The sequence below is a fragment of the Echiichthys vipera genome, assembly GCF_963691815.1.
Source record: "Echiichthys vipera genome assembly, chromosome: 7".
Classification (NCBI taxonomy): domain Eukaryota; kingdom Metazoa; phylum Chordata; class Actinopteri; order Perciformes; family Trachinidae; genus Echiichthys; species Echiichthys vipera.
In genome coordinates this window covers 1838296-1857340 of record NC_139832.1, presented here as the reverse complement: position 1 = coordinate 1857340, position 19045 = coordinate 1838296, and the positions used below count along the sequence as shown (strand labels likewise).

Genomic DNA, 19045 nt, shown 5'->3' with positions numbered 1-19045 from the left:
TTTTTCTACGTCCCAACAGGCGCACAGGAAATGACCTCAGAACCGCCGTAGGCCTCGTGCTCGTACACGTGCGCACGCTCGTGCTCGTACATGTGGAAACGTGCTTTACTAAAGCCCACCTCTCCCAAACGTGCCGCTCCTAGACGCGGTACGGTTGCACTCACACTGGTCAAAGGAACCAGACTTTACCTGTGAAACCTGTTTGAGCACGGTACGGAGGCACAGTGGGAGTGCGCCCTTAATTGCAATGGAGTAAAAAAGCTTTCTGTTTAATTTGAAATGAATCAAGTACTTGACCTAAAGGGTGCTTTTATTTTGGAGTTCATTGAATGAGTTGCCTATCTCTGTCCTCACTCCCCGTCAGGTCGCTCCCGCCGAGGGCTTCTCAGACCTCGCCATGCAGGTGATGACGTCACCGTCCAAGAACTACATCCTGACCATGATCGGCGGCGGCGTGTCGCTGCTCTTCGTGATGGGGCTGCTCTGCGGCAGATTCACCAAGCGCGTCACCCAGGAGCTGAAGGACAGGTAGACCCAGCCCACTCCCGGGGGGTTAGGACACACCCACAGGAGAAAACGACCACCGCTGAGAATAACACCCCCGCCTCCTCCCACCCGCCTCCTCTCCTCCACCTCCCCCCCCCTGACTCACGCCTCTTCTTCCATCGCTGGAATGACATTACCCACAATCCCGCAGACGACAGTGGGCTGGATCAGTGACTCACCTGCTCTTCCTCTACACGAGCCCAACCCACTCTCAAAGAGGCCACGCCCCCCGCCGCCTCGGCTTCTTCCTCCCCCAGAGCGCCGGATCCTCCTGCAGTTTCCTCACCTGATGTAGATGCAGTATTGCTCTGCCTTTCTTTTTATTTTTTGTTTTTGTATCGCCCCCTCACCCTCCTCCTCCCTCGGCTGCTCGGGGGGGTGAGGAGCGAGCGGGGGAGCGGCGGGGGAGGCGAGGATTTGGGGTTTGAGGTCGAGACGCCGCGGCGAAGGAGGTGAATGAAATCATATAAAGTGTAAATGTGTAGAAAGTGGGATGGGAAATGCTCATGTATAGAGCAGTTTAATGACTCCAGTATTTTAATGGTGTGTGTGTGTGCGCGCGCGTGTGTGTGTGTGTGTGTGATTGAAACGTCTTTCTACCACCATCTTGTTTTAGTTGGTCCTCCTGCTTGAGGGGTTTTTCGGGGTTTGTTTGGCTTTTTTTTGCTGATGTGTTAGTTAGATTTTATCGCCATGAGACTGCCAGGGCGGGCGGTGCCAACCAGCCAGCCCTCCACCCACCGCGCCACAGATGAAGGTAAAGAGAGGAGGACACACACACACACACACACACACACACACACACAAACAGCTCGCAGGAATTATTTGTGGATATATTTTTTTCTTGCAGACCTGGCAACCTCAGCTCTCCCCTTTTTTTTTTTAAGAGTTTCTTTTTTCCCCCGGCTCGACCTGTGCCATAAACGCACCACGCCATCCGCCTGCTGCTTCTTTTTTTGTTCGTTTTACTGTCTTTCGCCGCCGCTCCAGCAGCAGCAGGTCGGGACGTTTGTGTCGCTCGCCTTCTGGAAAACGCCGTGACGCACAGTCAGGATTCACGCCAGAGCGCACAGACGGGGCAGACTGGCTTTTTTTTAAATATATATATATATATATATATTTCTTTTTCTCGGTCCTGAACTCGCAGAGCGGCGGTCGGTTTCACGCTGGTTGGTACGGAGAACGCTCGGAACAATGCAGGAACAAAACAACAAACAATAAAGAGAAGATTCTAGATTATTATAGAGATGTGAACATTTTTGTGTAACGATGAAACTGGAATCCTTGCACATTTTTCGTTCTTTTTTTTTATATCTATAAATATATATATATTGTTTTGTCATAGCCTTATTTATTTGTTTACTAATGGTCATTTTATTTGATTTTTCTATGATTTTGAATGTTCTCTGGTTGCCTTTACTCCAGCGAGCGAGCGAGCGTCCCTCCTTCCTTCAGCGGGGGGGGGGGCATGGGGGAGGATGCAGGCGGCGAGGGGTGTCGGCGTCCTCTGGGGGGCGGAGTGAGTCTGCGTGCACGTTAGAGATCCGTCAAACATGAATGACGCTTGTTCCGGATCAGACGCGTGATCTGAGCGGAGGATTTCGAGTTCTTTAATGTGATGAAACTTTGGGGATGACCACTGTCGAAGCTCATCGGTGACGTGTACGCGAACAGGAGAACACGTCGGGTTGTCATTTAATGTCACTTCATCGTCGTGGTTACCGTGATGTTACGCGTCCGAAGTAAGAGTTTCTTTCTTTGGTGCGGCCCGAAACCAAACCGAACCCAAGGTGTGAAACCCCAAAAACTTGACGTGTCGTCTCGCGTCGCAGGTCTTTGTGGTTTCTTCCTGCTTCGTCACGTCGGCGCCGAGTCGGCGACCCTCGGATGTGAGCAGAGGAAAGAGAAACACGCACAAAACAAAGACCGGGATAGAAAATAGAATCCCACCAAACAAAAGTGACAAAATGGTTTTAAGGACGGCGTCTTCGGTGAACAGAGCGAACGGTGGGAACCGTTTCTGGGTCGGGGTTCGGGTTCGTCTCTCTGGCGTCTCTCTGCAGGGCGACGGTCTCTCTGAAGGCGTTTGGAAAGTTCTCTGTGCGTCAGTGCTGTGGTCACCCTCTCGTGTTCACAGGGTCCTGGGTTTTCACAGCGAGAGGGAAACGTGACACTTTTATTACATTAGTGAACGTTAGAAGATCACACAGGAAAGTCTGAATGTCTCATCTCATCTCATCTTCAGCCTCTTATCCGGGGTCCGGTCGTGGGGGCCGCAGCTTTAGCAGGGGACCCCAAATGCTTCAGGACCGACGTGCTCATGTGAACTTCAAAGTTCTTCCCCTAAAACTGAGGCGTTGGTGAACGCTCCCAGCATCCGGACTAGATCAGAACCCGACTCCTCTAGATGGGTTCATTCTCCTTGTTCTCCTGGTCTCAGCAGATCCATCTGAACTCTGGTTTAAAGATCTTTGTGAAGGGGTGAAAATCCTGGTTTCTGATTGGATAAACCATCTGTCTGTCACCAACACACGGGCCAAATCAACCAATCAGATGAGTGAAGCGTGTGACGTGCTAACAGCGTGGAGGCAAAGCTCAGAAAGGAAACAACATGTGGGTAAAGGAGATTTTCCCTTTGTGTTTAACGTGAATTTACGGATCAAAGGCCCAATTTCAGGAGCCCGGTCCATATTCAACAGAAGGATCCAGAGAACAAAGAGTTAGTGAGCGGCTTGCTCCATAGCTGCTCATCTCATGCGTGGAAGCCTCCATGTTGTTCACACTCAACAGTCTCTTCTGTTTCACTTCAATCCACCAAAGAAACCAACGCTGATCGGTTCGGTCGCTGCTCAAACTTCACCAGACTGATCTTAGAGTGAAACACAGCAGAGCTCAGAGATCAGGACGGGCTCACGAGGCGACCGGCGACGCGTTCGTCCTGCCATTCATTTTGAATGGAGGTAGTTGGCAGAAAAGTTGGCACTGATGCGCGTAACGTCGCGCTGCGGTGGTCAGTGTGGTCCGTTCAAGCCAACCGCAAACATCCTGCCTCCATCACGGTTTTAAATAAGTTTAAAACAAGCACTTAACTCCCCGGGGGCTTGTGTAACCTCAAGTGCGGCAGCAGATGTCGACATCATCACATCGATCTGATAGAAAACAATGATCGTGGCTGTTACTGCCTGATACTCGCGTGTTGCTTTCAGTAACAGTTCGGTCCAAACTAATAAATCTCTGCTCTGATTTCAATTTAGACATCCGAGGTGTTCAAGCACAGGTTAACGTTGGTTAAACCGAAACCCACATGCCGCCAGTGTGTGTGTACGCCAGTGGTCGTGAAAATGTGTTTTCAGACGTGTTAACATCGACATGGATTATGTTTGATCCGGAGCTGAAACGCTTGTGCGGATGGCGATGGTTTTTAGTTTTGAAACGCCATTTTAGAGTGAAAACGCTGCGGTGTTGATGGAGCCTGAGGGCGTCTTTTTTTAAATAACCACTGTTGAGAGTTCGGAGACACCAGTTTATTTACATCAGGGGAAAAAATGTACCTCAAAACACACACAAGAAAAGGCAGATTCAGATTCATCGACTCTCCAGATCAACGTCCAACGTCAGGAGAAATGTATTTGAGGGCTCAGCTTTCAAGCAGCGTAGCGTGAACACAGTTCTCCCTCTTGAGTCACATCACAAGGAAACAAAGCTGTGGAACGAAGGACCCTGGGAACACGAACGCGTTCGCCGTCTCGTAGAAACGCCAAACACGAGTCCCTCCTCTCCCCGCTCGAGCCGATCACCTGTACATGTGTACCATACTGAGTGATGACATACTGTAAACTACGTAGTGTGCAGTCAGCCTGTACCGGTTGTTGTTGTTGTTTATTTTTCTCTTAAACTGTTTACGCTTGGGGTGGCGAGCGCCGCCCTCCCTGCTTGTAAATGAGACGTCCTGATTCGTTGAACTGCCTTCACTTTGTTTCGCCATCTGACGTCTGTTTTATCGAAGCGTGCCTACTCGTCGTCCCGCTGACGGATCGTGCTGTACAGAACATCCCAGAAGCCCCTGCAAGCGCCCGGCAGAAGAGTGTGTGGGGGCGCGTGTGTGTGTGATGACATGTCTGCGTGTGTGTGTCTGTGTGTGTGTGTGTGTTGCCCACAAATTCTGGACTGCGATCTCCGGTCGGTTCCTCGCCGTTCTCGTCGTCCCGGGCGATGATGATGATGATGATGACTAGAACATTTTTGATTTTAAGTTTGTGACGATGAAGATCTTTTTGTAAACGGTGTTTTGTGTCTGACTCCTGATCGTCTGGTTTATCTTTCATCACCTGTCCACTTTTCTTTTCTCAGTTTCTTTTATTTTTGCTGGGTTTTTTTGTTGTTGTTGTTCTGTACAGATGAAAATTGGACAGTTTGTTAATAATAATAAAGTCTGCAATGTTTCTATTCTGCTGTCGTCGCGTCGGTTCGTTTCAAAACCACCTTTAACATTAGAGAGAATGCAGCTTTAAGTGGAGTCTCCTCCTGCTGGACATTAGAGAGAATGCAGCTTTAAGTGGAGTCTCCTCCTGCTGGACATTAGAGAGAATGCAGCTTTAAGTGGAGTCTCCTCCTGCTGGACATTAGAGAGAATGCAGCTTTAAGTGGAGTCTCCTCCTGCTGGACATTAGAGAGAATGCAGCTTTAAGTGGAGTCTCCTCCTGCTGGACATTAGAGAGAATGCAGCTTTAAGTGGAGTCTCCTCCTGCTGGACATTAGAGAGAATGCAGCTTTAAGTGGAGTCTCCTCCTGCTGGACATTAGAGAGAATGCAGCTTTAAGTGGAGTCTCCTCCTGCTGGACATTAGAGAGAATGCAGCTTTAAGTGGAGTCTCCTCCTGCTGGACATTAGAGAGAATGCAGCTTTAAGTGGAGTCTCCTCCTGCTGGACATTAGAGAGAATGCAGCTTTAAGTGGAGTCTCCCCCTGCTGGACATTAGAGAGAATGCAGCTTTAAGTGGAGTCTCCTCCTGCTGGACATTAGAGAGAATGCAGCTTTAAGTGGAGTCTCCTCCTGCTGGACATTAGAGAGAATGCAGCTTTAAGTGGAGTCTCCTCCTGCTGGACATTAGAGAGAATGCAGCTTTAATTGGACATTAGAGAGAATGCAGCTTTAAGTGGACATTAGAGAGAATGCAGCTTTAAGTGGACATTAGAGAGAATGCAGCTTTAAGTGGACAGTAGAGAGAATGCAGATGCAGATATAAAAAAACAGCAAACCTTTTAATTCAATCCAAAAAATCCAAAACTCCAAAAATTGAAATACAATACTTAAAGTCACCAAGATGAGACGTTAAGACTAATTAACATTTGATGTCATTGCTACAGTTATAAATTGCGGACTACATTTAAATTACAGTGCATTACTTTACGTTGTAGTACAAACGGAGGATGACGACAGCCTACGTTCAAAAACGCTATTCCAAGCACGGCCGTTCTCAACTTGACATTTGAAACGATTGAAGACATTCAACATCCTTAACTTGTTTGAGTCAACGCTTTTTGTAAGTTTATGGTCTTTCCCATCGTTGACAACCTCCCTCCTCTTTAGGAAAACACGGCCACACGAACCCCAAAGACTCCAAATATCTTCTATTTCTGTTCTGCACTCACCGAGACCTTCACTGGTAAAACCATCAGTTCATTCACAGTGAACAGGAATGGATAAAGTCTGTCAGTGAAAGTGTGTGTGAAGGTGTGTATGTGTGTGTTGGTGTCAGGATCAGAGAACGACAGTTTTCCTCTGTTCCAGTCCAGGTTCACTCTAATCCTCTGGAGCTGCGTCTTAAAAGGGAGAACGGTGAGTAGAGCTGATGGTGAGAGGGCTTTGAATTCACCTTAGGGAGGCGCCCAGGGTTCATCCAGACCAGATGATCCTGAACCACCTCAACTGGCTCCTTTCAACGCAAAGGAGCAGCGGCTCTACTCCGAGTTCCTCACGGATGCTGAACTTCTCCCCCTCTCTCTAAGGGAGACTCCAGACCCCCTCCTGAGTGTGTGTGTGTGTGTGTGTGTGTGTGTGTGTGTGTGTGTGTGTGTGTGTGTGTGTGTGTGTGTGTGTGTGTGTGTGTGTGTGTGTGTGTGTGTGTGTGTGTGTGTGTGTGTGTGTGTGTGTGTGTGTGTGTGTGTGTGTGTGTGTGTGTGTGTGTGTGTGTGTGTGTGTGTGTGTGTGTGTGTGTGTGTGTGTGTGTGTGTGTGTGTGTGTGTGTGTGTGTGTGTGTGTCAGAAACTGATTTTATATAATGGGTTTTCTTAGTTTTAAGTTTTGAAATCTTGTGTTCCTGTGTTCAGCCTCTGGAGAGACGGTTGCACTGAGGGGGGGAACAGACACTAACTGTTTACAGTAAAACCTTTATTAACATCTACTATGGGTGACGAACATTGGGAAAAGTGTTTGTTCCAGTTATAAATGATGTTTCTTCTGTTTTTATAACTCACTTTGAAACTGTAAAAGCATCTGAGTGTCGGGTGAGAACACGTCGGACCTGAGCTGAGACGCTTCTCTCGGTGACTCTACATTTCCATGAAGAATTTCCTATGCGTGTGTTTGCCGTCTGCATGCAGACATACATTCTGTGTGTTTTCAGTCTTGTACGTGTGTGTGAGAATGTGTCTGCAGACATGCGGCGTGAACACATGTGCCTGTACGTCTGCGTGCGTCTGTGTGTTTTTAATGTGTGTGTTCTGTCTGGCTTCATCCTGTCTGACGGATCCGTGTCAAATTCTTCAGTCGGACAGTCCAGAACATGTCCACCTCCAGCTCCCAGCGAACAAAACAAAGTTCACGACTCAAATGTCTCAAAACATCCAAAAATGACTTCCATGATGATCCACATTAAACATGCACGCGACACTAAGTCGGCATTAACATTTTATTTTTATTGAACCGTCATTTTAGCAACATAATCAGAATATCTGCAAAAAACTTTTACACTTACAAACCGACAAACTGAGTTTCTCTCTATTTGTAAAAGGTAAATCTTTTAAAAACCCACAAGACAGTTTAACAAATGTGGGGCGCCCTCCCACTGTGCCTCCGTCCCGTGCCCCGTGCTTTAGGGTCCTTGTCCCCCCCTCCAGGCCCGTTTGTACTCACACTACCTGGGCCTCGGAGAATGCTTCTTGCTGCCTATACGTCATCACGCCGTAACACGTCACACGCATTGATGATGTCATGGCGATGCGTGGCTTTGTTTCCAGATCTTTCCGTAGACCTCGGAGTTTTTGTGCGTCTTGTCGACTGTTTTTGAATCTTTTCATCGACCAAATCTGCAGTAAACACTCCACCTCCGCATCACACCAACGTGAACCTTTCACCGCCATCGTTTGAAATGTCCGCGCATGGTCCCTCCTTCTTTTTTCTACGTCCCAACAGGCGCACAGGAAATGACCTCAGATGCCGTAGGCCTCGTGCTCGTACACGTGCGCACGCTCGTGCTCGTACACGTGCAAACGTGCTTTACTAAAGCCCACCTCTCTCAAACGGGCCGTGGACGGTCAGCTGGACACAGTTATGAACGGAGTGGTTGCACTCACACTGGTCAAACGCACTTGGCTTGACCAGAAAAACCTGTTTTGGCCCGGTGCGGAAGGACAGTGTGAGTGCGCCCTTACTGTTTGAAAAGACTCTAAACCAGGGGTGTCAAACTGATCCAGTAAAGAGCCAGGTGCGTTTTTGCTTGGTTGGAATGAAAACCTGCAGCCACACGCACATGTACGAGCATGAGCGTGCGCACGTGTACGAGCACGAGGCCTACGGCGGTTCTGAGGTCATGACGTCATCAATGCGTGTGACGTGTTACGGCGTGATGACGTATAGGCAGCAAGAAGCATTCTCCGAGGCCCAGGTAGTGTGAGTACAAACGGGCCTGGAGGGGGGGACAAGGACCCTAAAGCACGGGGCACGGGACGGAGGCACAGTGGGAGGGCGCCCTCAGATAACAGGTGTTCCCTTGTCCACTGTCCAAAAAAAGACTTTTTTATTGAAAAAGCTACAGGGAGCCGCATACGGCCCAAGAGCCGCGGGTTGTAGACCCCTGACCTACAGGAACTCTTCATCCTTCAGTTCCTCACAAACACTCGACATCAACACGTCCGGAGATACGAGGTTTTCTCTGGACAGGAAGGAGACGGAGAACTGTCACCTGAAAACATCTGCCAGTCAAAAGAACAGGTTTCCCCTCTGAAGTGCAGCAGAGCGACCGTGGCTACGTTACAAACAGAATCCATATTTAACAGAAGTAGTGAAATAAAGTCAAAGACACTCAGTGGTTAAAAATTCGTTCAAAGCCGTTCTGCGTCCTGCCTTCGCGTTCATGACATAACCTTTAACATCACTTCCCTCGAACTGTCGTACATTTCTGACCTCTCGCCAGTGTTTTCCACATGCTCTCACACCGCGGATCGCACCCTGGTGGGTTGGTAGTGTTGGAGAAAGGACGGTGTGTGTGATGGGCTTTTCCACAGAAGTCTGAACGATATGCACTATTTTTAAAGTCCAACTGAAATTAATTGCGTATGTTTTATCCTGCAAAGACACATTTCTGCTCTCCTTTGATGCATATTCATATTTCGTGATGCCAAAATGTTTAATGTTTATTGATAACTTAACTTCTTTGCATGCAGCCGATCAAATCGTCTCATTTTACTGTATTTTCCGACCCGTTCTCTCTCCAAACCCGTCAAATGCGGCCGCTTCATCAGTGGTTCTCAGGGTCCGACGCGACGCACGAGGCGCCTTTTTAACGCCTGTATGTCGTAGGTAATTCATTTTTCAAAGTGTCCGCGTTGGTGTGTCCGCAAGACACGAGGAACGACACCAAAAATGCAATAACTGAATGAGAGTGAAAGCACAAACACAACAAACACACCTCCATACATGTCCAACAAAAAACAGACAAATACAAAAAACAAATGCATTTAAACTTGATTTCAAAGGACGACTCTTGTGATTTCGGTCGGACTGTGAAAGTTTCTCCGGCTCTTTCTTTCTGGCTGAACTCGTCTGAGTTATTAAACGGTGAACCCTGGTGAACTTGGACCCCCCCTCCCGCCCGTCCCCTAAAACTCGTACGGAGAAACGAACAGGGTGACCTTGGTGAGGTAGCGGCCCAGCAGGTTGTGGCGCTCCAGCTCGCTCATCTCCACCTCGGCCTCCAGAGCGGCGGGACCCTTGATGGGCGTCACCAGGAGGAGGGTGCCGGTTTGCCGGCCGGAGCGCTGCACGCTGAAGTGGCCCCGCCCGCGTCCGCCCGCCAGGCCGAAACGCAGGGTGTCACCAAGAACTCGAGCGGCCGACACCCGGAAGAGGACGCGGGGGGCGGACATGTTGGACACCACGGACAGGAAGTGGAAGGAGATGGAGTTTGGGGCCTGAGGGCACGCCTTGTCTCCCAGAATGCACGGGTTCCTCTCACAGCGCCTGCAGAAACACAAAGTAAGTATGATTATTTGTTTTTGTCGCCTGTGTTTTGCACGAGGAAAGATTTCACATTTGCGTTACAGAGTTTTAAGACTCCGCAGGAGTAACCAAAGGAAGAGGCCGTTCTCGCCTCTCAGTGCCAGCGTGCCTTTGTTTTCCCATCTTCCTGCTTCATATTTTTATTGGTGTTTAATAAGAAGAATCACGTTATTCGTTATTTTTTCATGTTACACACATAGGCCCGAAACACACACACATGCACAGACCGGACCTATACATGCAACTAATGGAGAGATGTATGAGCGAGGGGGCTGCCAGTGACCGGCGCCCCGAGCAGTTGGGGGTTCAGCACCTCTGCAGTGCCCAGGAGATGAACTGGCACCTCTCCTCCCACCAGTCCACGCTCCATTCATGGTCCACACAGGGACTCGAACCAGCAACCCTCCGGTTCCCAGCCGAGTTACCTACGGCATCCACCAAAGGCACGTGCATATATCAGGACACAGTGGCGTCTGCGTTAAACGTGTTTGTACACATCCGTAGATTTAGATTTGCACATTTTGACAAATTACAAAAAATAAGACCACATAGGCAAAAGGTCTACAATGAAAAGGATAATTAGACCTGCATTGGGTTACTTTGTCACAAAAAAGATCCATAAACGGATCATTTATTGTAATATTTCTCCAAGCTACACTTCTTAAATATCTCATTTTCTCTTTTAGAAAGGATCCGTCGTGGGCCTGAAGGAGCTGTCGTGGATTTCCCGTTGAGGAGGAGGAGGTGCTCAGCGAACAGGGAGGTAGAAGCTTTTATTTCACACTCTTTAGTAGAAGATTGGGTGTACACGACGCGGTGGTCTGGTGGTCAGCACTGTCGCCTCACAACAAGAGGGTTCCTGGTTTGACAACTGATTCGGATGAAATTAGCTTGAGTCGGGGCGGTACACTCACTTTTCGGCTCATCTGCAAAGAGGGAGATGAAAGAATCTACCGGTCGAGTCCATTTTTTAACGGCCAAATAATAAATCGCCTCTTTTTGCTTCATATCTGTTTCACCGAGTGTTTTACAGCGACACATGCTTAGAAAAGAGGCCAAAGTATTATTTAGAAACCATTTTTGGTGTGGTGGTTAGCTCTGTCGCCTCACAACAAGAGGGTTCCTGGTTTGAATCCCGGCTGGGGCCCTTCTGTGTGGAGTTTGCATGTTGTCCCCGTGTCTGCGTGGGTTTTCTCCGGGTTCTCCGGTTTCCTCCCACAGTCCAAAGACGTGCAGGTGTTGGGTTCATTGATGACTCTAAATCACCCGTAGGTGTGAATGGTTGTCTGTCTCTGTTCGTCTCTATGTGTCCTGTGATAGACTGGCGTCCTGTCCAGGGTGGACCCCGCCTCACGCCCGATGAATGAATGCCAGCGTGTGGTGAAGTGTGAATAGTGAGAATACCTCAGAAATGGCGGTTTCCCAATCTTTAATGAGCAGCTCTTAACAAACCAAGACAATGACTGAACTTCCCTTCCTCTCTGGAGAGTCTGCGACGCCTCCCCCGTGCATTACTCAAACATATCATTATGCTTCAGCTGTAGGATTAAATCCATCCTCTGGGACCAGTTTGGTGAACGCGTTGGGTTCCAGTTTCACGCCTCTCGACCGCCGTCAGAGCGCCGCCGACCTGAGCCTGACTCTGAGCCTGACTCTGAGCCCGGTTTCTGTCAGTGGAGGGAGGAAGTGGGTGACGACAGAGGCAGGAACCGTTGTTTTCAAATCTTTTGGCATTGCAGAGTCTTTGTCTCTTGAGGTGAGGAGGTTTATGATTGTCTTCGTCTCGTCCGCCCAGTTTTTGTTCCTTCTCTTCTCGCTTTGTTTGCAGTTTCGTCGTGCTGCTACAGACGCCGTTTCACTCTGTATTCTCATACGGCTGACGTGCTAACGGCGTCTTTGTGTCAAACTCGACTGCAGAGAAGCAGACGCTGGCTTATTAAACGTGCATAAAAGAAAAAGAAACGCAACAAAACCATCCAATCAGAGAGCTACAAATTCAGTTTCCATCGCGGTGCGCTCTTACATCGGTGACGGCTTGATGTACGTGGCGTTTTTCAGAGATCACTTTAACACGTGTTTTGGCTTCTAGAGGGCACTTTAGCATGAGTTTTAGCTCCTAGAGGACACTTTAGCACATTTTTGGCTCCTAGAGGACACTTTAACACGAGTTTTGGCTCCTAGAGGACACTTTAGCACGAGTTTTGGCTTCTAGAGGGCACTTTGGCACACGTTTTAGCTCCTAGAGGACACTTTAGCACATTTTTGGCTCCTAGAGGACACTTTAACACGAGTTTTGGCTCCTAGAGGACACTTTAGCATGAGTTTTGGCTCCTAGAGGACACTTTAGCACATGTTTTTGATCCTAGAGGACACTTTAGCACGAGTTTTGGCTCCTAGAGGACACTTTAACACGAGTTTTGGCTCCTAGAGGACACTTTAGCACGAGTTTTGGCTCCTAGAGGACACTTTAGCACATGTTTTGGCTCCTAGAGGACACTTTAACACGTGTTTTGGCTCCTAGAGGATACCTTAACACGTGTTTTGGCTCCTAGAGTACACTTTAGCACATGTTTTGGCTTCTAGAGGACACTTTAGCACATGTTTTGGGTGCTAAACGCGTTCACCAAACTGGTTACAGAGGATGGATTTAATCCTACAGCTGAAGCATAATGATATGTTTGAGTAATGCATGGAGGAGGCGGTGCCGACTCTCCAGAGAGGAAGTAAAGTTTTGTCATTGTCTTACATCGGTGACGTCTTGATGTACGTGGCGTTTTTCACGTGCGGACACACCACCGTCACACACTGGAAACCTCCGTAGGTGTTCACACACGCCTGCTCCGCCGTGCAGTTGTGCATCCGGTTTTCACACTCGTCAACATCTGCAAACAGACGGACACACGTGTGTTAAGAGGCTCTGGAACATTCTCCCTCCTGAGCGATCGAGACGACCTCTGAACTCTGACCTGTGCAGCTGCGTCCGTCTCTGGAGAGGTCGTAGCCGGCCGGACAGAAGCAGTGGAAGCTGCCGGGAGTGTTCACGCACTGATGGACGCAGAGCCGGCCGGGCTGACCGAGGGGAAACAGACGGCACTCGTCGATATCTGAAACACACACACACACACACACACACACACACACACACACACACACACACACACACACACAGGATCCTCAGAAGTGGTAACTCCAAAGTACATTGAGCATTTATTCCAGACACAAGTGTTTTGGCTCCTAGAGGACACTTTAACACTTGTTTTGGCTCCTAGAGGGCACTTTAGCACGTGTTTTGGCTCCTAGAGGACACTTTAACACACGTTTATGCTCCTAGAGGACACTTTAACACGCGTTTTAGCTCCTAGAGGACACTTTACCACGCGTTTTAGCTCCTAGAGGGCACTTTAACACGTGTTTATGCTCCTAGAGGACACTTTAACATGTGTTTTGGCTCCTAGAGGACACTTTAACACACGTTTATGCTCCTAGAGGACACTTTAACATGTGTTTTGGCTCCTAGAGGACACTTTACCACGCGTTTTAGCTCCTAGAGGGCACTTTAACACGTGTTTTGGCTCCTAGGGGGCACTTTAACACTTGTGTTGGCTCCTAGACGGCACTTAAGCACATGTTTTGGCTCCTAGAGGACACTTTAGCACGTGTTTGGGCTCCTAGAAGACACTTTAACACTTGTGGTAGCTCCTAGAGGGCACTTTAACGCAGGTTTTAGCTCCTAGAGGGCACTTAAGCACATGTTTTGGCTCCTAGAGGACACTTTACCACGTGTTTTAGCTCCTAGAGGGCACTTTAGCACGTGTTTTGCCTTCCAGGGGGAACTTTAACGCAGGTTTTTCAACAATTGGGCCACGCCTTAATGCCCCCCCCATATCACAGATATGAAATAAAAGCTTAATCTGCTTTCTATATAAAAGTGGTTGTAGCTATTAGTGAGAATTATAGATCACCTGTGCAGATGTTGTTGTCGCGGCCTGATATGGTGAAACCCACGTCACAGGTGCAGCGGGTGGAGCCCAGGAAGTGAGTGCAGTGAGACGGACGGACCGATGAGGAGGGAGAGGAAGACGTGGGCGATGAAGAGGGGACAGGAGGAGGTGAAGATACTGCTGCAGAGGAAGAGGAGGATCCGGACAGAGCTGCAGAGACAGGGACAGAAGAGGAGGAGGAAGAAGCCGCAGGAGAGAAGGAGGCCAGGGAGTTCCCGGTGCTGTTGAAGCCTGAAAAAAAAGAACCGACAAGACTTCAGAAAAGTACCGGTGCTGAACCAGTATCAGTGTTTTTGTCCAGTATCGGTGCTTACGTCTGCACATCGGCTGCTGGCCACTCCACCTCAGAGAGTCCAGACACACGCGTGTTCGTGGGCCAATCAGCTCGTAGCCTGGCTTGCACATGAAGTGGACCTCGTGTCCAACGCCAAACACCCTGCCCAGCCTGCGGCCGTGAGCAGGGGGCTCTGGTTTGGAGCAGGACGCTGAGAGCAGATGGAGACAAGCTCATTTACCTTATTTTAAAAAACGTATTACACCGAGTGATATTGAACTAAAACCAGGCAATGCTACACTTGTGGGTTTACTCTGCTAACTTTTTTAAATAAGTAGGACCGAGAATAGAACCCTGAGGAACCCCACAAGTCATAATTTACGATGCCAACTCGGAGATAATGTTGCTCTCAGTCCGTTTACATTCAGCTTTAACCAAAACAGAAAATATAAAGGACCCAGAATATAACCCTGAGGAACCCCACAAGTCATTATTTACAATGCCAACGGGGAGATAATGTTGCTCTCTGTCCGTTTACATTCAGCTTTAACCAAAATGGAAAATATAAAGGACCAAGAATAGAACCCTGAGGAACCCCACAATGTCAACGGAATTGAAGTGTTGCTCTAAGTCTGTTTGCTAACATGTTAGATGAACCTGAAATGAAGGACAAAAGTAAATTTCTGGATCTTTGGCAACCAAAAGCTGATTCCTCCTACCACTTTTAAAAGTTACCGTTGAGCCCTGACTTTATATATATTTCTAGATCACTGAGATGTGTGTTATGTCTCACCGCCGGCCTTAAAGATGGCCATGGTGCTGTTGTGCAGAGCGCTTATCTTCTTCCTGAGGGAGCGCAGGCCCTGCTGGTACGACGCCTCGTGGACCGCCAACATCTTCTCCACCTGCCGCAGCGAGTTCAGCAGGTCGTGGGTGGATGGACACTCCTGTGGACGAGCAGAGGTTAGAGGACAGACGGGTGCTGTTGGACGGTTTCACAGCAGGTGATTCTTTCTACGTCTTCTGGTGAACTCAGCGTGTTAAATGAGTCCTGATGTTCGTCTTTGTCGTCTCACAGCTAAAAAACAGCAGCTTTAAGTGGATTCTCCCCCTGCTGGACATTAGAGAGAATGCAGCTTTAAGTGGAGTCTCCCCCTGCTGGACATTAGAGATAATGCAGCTTTAAGTGGAGTCTCCTCCTGCTGGACATTAGAGAGAATGCAGCTTTAAGTGGAGTCTCCCCCTGCTGGACATTAGAGAGAATGCAGCTTTAAGTGGAGTCTCCTCCTGCTGGACATTAGCGAGAATGCAGCTTTAAGTGGCGTCTCCTCCTGCAGGACATTAGAGAGAATGCAGCTTTAAGTGGAGTCTCCTCCTGCTGGACATTAGAGAGAATGCAGCTTTAAGTGGAGTCTCCTCCTGCTGGACATTAGAGAGAATGCAGCTTTAAGTGGAGTCTCCTCCTGCTGGACATTAGAGAGAATGCAGCTTTAAGTTGAGTCTCCCCCTGCTGGACATTAGAGAGAATGCAGCTTTAAGTGGAGTCTCCTCCTGCTGGACATTAGAGAGAACGCAGCTTTAAGTGGAGTCTCCTCCTGCTGGACATTAGAGAGAATGCAGCTTTAAGTGGAGTCTCCTCCTGCTGGACATTAGAGAGAATGCAGCTTTAAGTGGAGTCTCCTCCTGCTGGACATTAGAGAGAATGCAGCTTTAAGTGGAGTCTCCTCCTGCTGGACATTAGAGAGAACGCAGCTTTAAGTGGAGTCTTCTCCTGCTGGACATTAGAGAGAATGCAGCTTTAAGTGGAGTCTCCCCCTGCTTGACATTAGAGAGAATGCAGCTTTAAGTGGACTCTCCCCCTGCTGGACATTAGAGAGAAAGCAGCTTTAAGTTGAGTCTCCTCCTGCTGGACATCATAGAGAATGCAGCTTTAAGTGGAGTCTCCCCCTGCTGGACATTTGAGAGAATGCAGCTTTAAGTGGAGTCTCCTCCTGCTGGACATTAGAGAGAATGCAGCTTTAAGTGGAGTCTCCTCCTGCTGAACATTAGAGAGAATGCAGCTTTAAGTGGAGTCTCCTTCTGCTGGACATTAGAGAGAATGCAGCTTTAAGTGGAGTCTCCTCCTGCTGGACATTAGAGAGAATGCAGCTTTAAGTGGAGTCTCCTCCTGCTGGACATTGGAGAGAATGCAGCTTTAAGTGGAATCTCCTCCTGCTGGACATTAGAGAGAATGCAGCTTTAAGTGGACATTAGAGAGAATGCAGCTTTAAGTGGACATTAGAGAGAATGCAGCTTTAAGTGGACTCTCCCCCTGCTGTACATTAGAGAGAATGCAGCTTTAAGTGGCCTCTCCCCCTGCTGTACATTAGAGAGAATGCAGCTTTAAGTGGACTCTCCCCCTGCTGGACATTAGAGAGAATGCAGCTTTAAGTGGAGTCTCCTCCTGCTGGACATTAGAGAGAACGCAGCTTTAAGTGGACTCTCCCCCTGCTGGACATTAGAGAGAATGCAGCTTTAAGTGGAAGCTGTGCGGTGAGAAGAAGGCAGCCGTCTGTCCCCGGGCTCAGGTGCGAGCTCTGCACAGAGGCGTGAGATGTTTTCAGAGCGGCTGCAGTAACACTCAGGTGAAAACTGGACCCGAGCCGCCGCTGACCTCCGGCTGACGGCTCCAACACGTCGCGTACAATAACAATAATGTTTGTTACGGAGCGTGACCCGGTGGAGACACACAGGAGGGTGAGAAACAAAATAATAAAAGCATTAAACAAAGTTCAATTTCACTCACCTCAGTGTTTTTAGTTTAATGCCGACACCGCTTTGTGTAGAAATATGGACTATATATGTATATTTACGGTTATATACCCATATATGTATATGTAGATGTGCATCTATGGATGTTTATATGTAGGCCTATAAATCATATCATGTTACTTTATATATATTTTATGTTATAATTTTAATTATTGTATAGTTAGATTTACAAATTGCACATAAAGTGGAGATAAAAGATACAGATTACAACTGAATTGTTAAAAAGGGGAAGAATTAAATAAGTTTAAACTTCTTCCTGCTCCTTTTCACACAGAATAAATTGTATTTATGTTGTTACAGGTTTGTTAAACTAATTTAATTTTGTATACTTTTTTATTACATGTCTGAAATAAATTCAATTTTATATGAACTCTAGCAAAGAAATGACCTAAAAGTATCAAAAACGGAGCTAAATTCAATCAAAATCTTCTTTTAGACATTTCAGAAAACGTAAAATACAACAAATAATTGTCTTAATGTCAGGAATCAACGAGGGAAGTTTCAGGAAAAAGTCTTAGTTTAATATATATTTTAATCTTTTCACCTGAAGTGTTGCATAAATCTGTTAAAATGATTTTAAATCTGCATTCACGGCCTCATTTATGCAGCATTTATTCATAAAAACATGCAGAAAAAAGAACGTATTTTCTGATTTATGGATTAAAAAAAAAGAGATCTGTGTAAAAAAACGACAAAATAAAACAGGAAATCTGATCCAACGCTCACATTTCTGTTCTGGAAATGATGAAAATTAGAAAATGCCTCTTTTTGCAGATTGAAACACCAAAATATGTCTTAATTTCATGATTATGATCCTAAAACGTCCTGATTTAGTGTAATGGTTAATTAACGCTTTACTCAGCTGTAGTGTCTTCACTTAGTCCTCTGTATTTGAAGTATCGTGCGTACAGAAAACAGCTGTTAGGACTCAGAAACAGGTTCAGAATAATCCTGTGAAGGTTCTCATGAGTCCAGGTCGTCGTTATCCTCAAAGCAAGTTCAGTCAAAAGCAACTGGACTTGGTTCTTTGTCAGGAAGACGTTTCACCTCTCATCCAAGAGGCTTCATCAGGTCATGTACGCATCTGACCAGGACCAGGACCAGGACCAGGCTGGGACTGGACCAGGACCAGACTGGACCTGGACCAGGACCAGGCTGGGACTGGACCAGGACCAGGATCAGGCTGGGACTGGTCCAACTAGCTGGTCTGAGATCCAGGTCTTTAACCTCTCATCGGCCTTGTGAGAGGTTAAATACCTGGATCTCACACCAGCTAGTTGTACCAGTCCCAGCCTGATCCTGGTCCTGGTCCTGGTCCTGGTCCTGGTCCTGGTCCTGGTCAGATGCGTAAGGGTAAGTTTAGACTAAACTTTAGAGGAAGTGAACGTGAGTAAAAACAGCGTGGACTCACCTGAGCGGCAGAAAAGGACGCGTGCTGCAGACACAACATCAGCAGGACGACGCCGGCCGTCTCCATGCGGAACAAAACCTCCATCCTCCTCGTGCTGCTGCTGGAGCTGCTGCTGCTGCTGTTACTGCTGCTGCTGCTGCTGCTGGAGCTGGAGCTGCTGCTGCTGCTGCTGCTGCTGCTGCTGGAGCTGCTGCTGGAGCTGGAGCTGCTGGAGCTGTCGTTCCTTCAGCTGCGTCTCTGAAACTAAAACAGAGAGGCTCAAACCTCAGAGGGATCAGCAAACTCTCTCTCTCTTAACAGAGGAGGAGGAGGAGGAGGAGGAGGAAGATGAAAAGGAGGAGGAGGAGTTTGAGGAAACTGACTCTGAGGAGGAGGAGGAGGCGGAGGAGGAGGAAGAGGAAGAGGAGGAGGAGGAGGAGGAGGAAGAGGAGGAGGAGGAGGAGGAGGAAACTGACTCTGAGGAGGAAGAGGAAGAGGAAGAGGAGGAGGAGGAGGAAACTGACT

General features: G+C 48.0%; 2 protein-coding genes across 2 annotated transcripts in view; one reads left to right on the top strand and one right to left on the bottom strand.

Moving 5' to 3' along the window:
* The window catches only part of glg1a (golgi glycoprotein 1a), a gene marked incomplete at its 5' end in the record, with an annotated part of 45136 nt that extends 43146 nt beyond the window's left edge, over nucleotides 1-1990 (top strand). Inside the window, one exon of the mRNA XM_083917104.1 lies at nucleotides 365-1990. Coding sequence (XP_083773230.1) covers nucleotides 365-532 — 168 coding nt within the window. The 3' untranslated portion in view covers nucleotides 533-1990. The remainder of the gene's footprint in view (nucleotides 1-364) is intronic.
* A 6080-nt stretch (nucleotides 1991-8070) lies between these two features.
* Nucleotides 8071-18644, bottom strand: LOC310949593 (fibulin-7). The gene is made up of 7 exons (XM_083917085.1): nucleotides 18542-18644; nucleotides 15113-15266; nucleotides 14360-14530; nucleotides 14007-14276; nucleotides 13011-13148; nucleotides 12791-12926; nucleotides 8071-10005 (listed from the first exon to the last, which is right to left on the bottom strand). Exons 1-7 carry the CDS (start codon nucleotides 18623-18625, stop codon nucleotides 9645-9647), a joined length of 1314 nt encoding a protein of 437 aa, XP_083773211.1. The 5' UTR covers nucleotides 18626-18644; the 3' UTR covers nucleotides 8071-9644.
* Between the last annotated feature and the right edge of the window lie 401 nt (nucleotides 18645-19045).

Coding starts and splice junctions, on each gene's coding strand:
- LOC310949593 (XM_083917085.1), bottom strand. CDS start 18,625: ATGGAGGTTTTGTTCCGCATGGAGACGGCCGGCGTCGTCCTGCTGATG. Junction 15,267..18,541: donor CGTCCTTTTCTGCCGCTCAG/GTGAGTCCACGC, acceptor GCTCGTCCACAG/GAGTGTCCATCCACCCACGA. Junction 13,149..14,006: donor CGACAACAACATCTGCACAG/GTGATCTATAAT, acceptor TGTGTGTTTCAG/ATATCGACGAGTGCCGTCTG.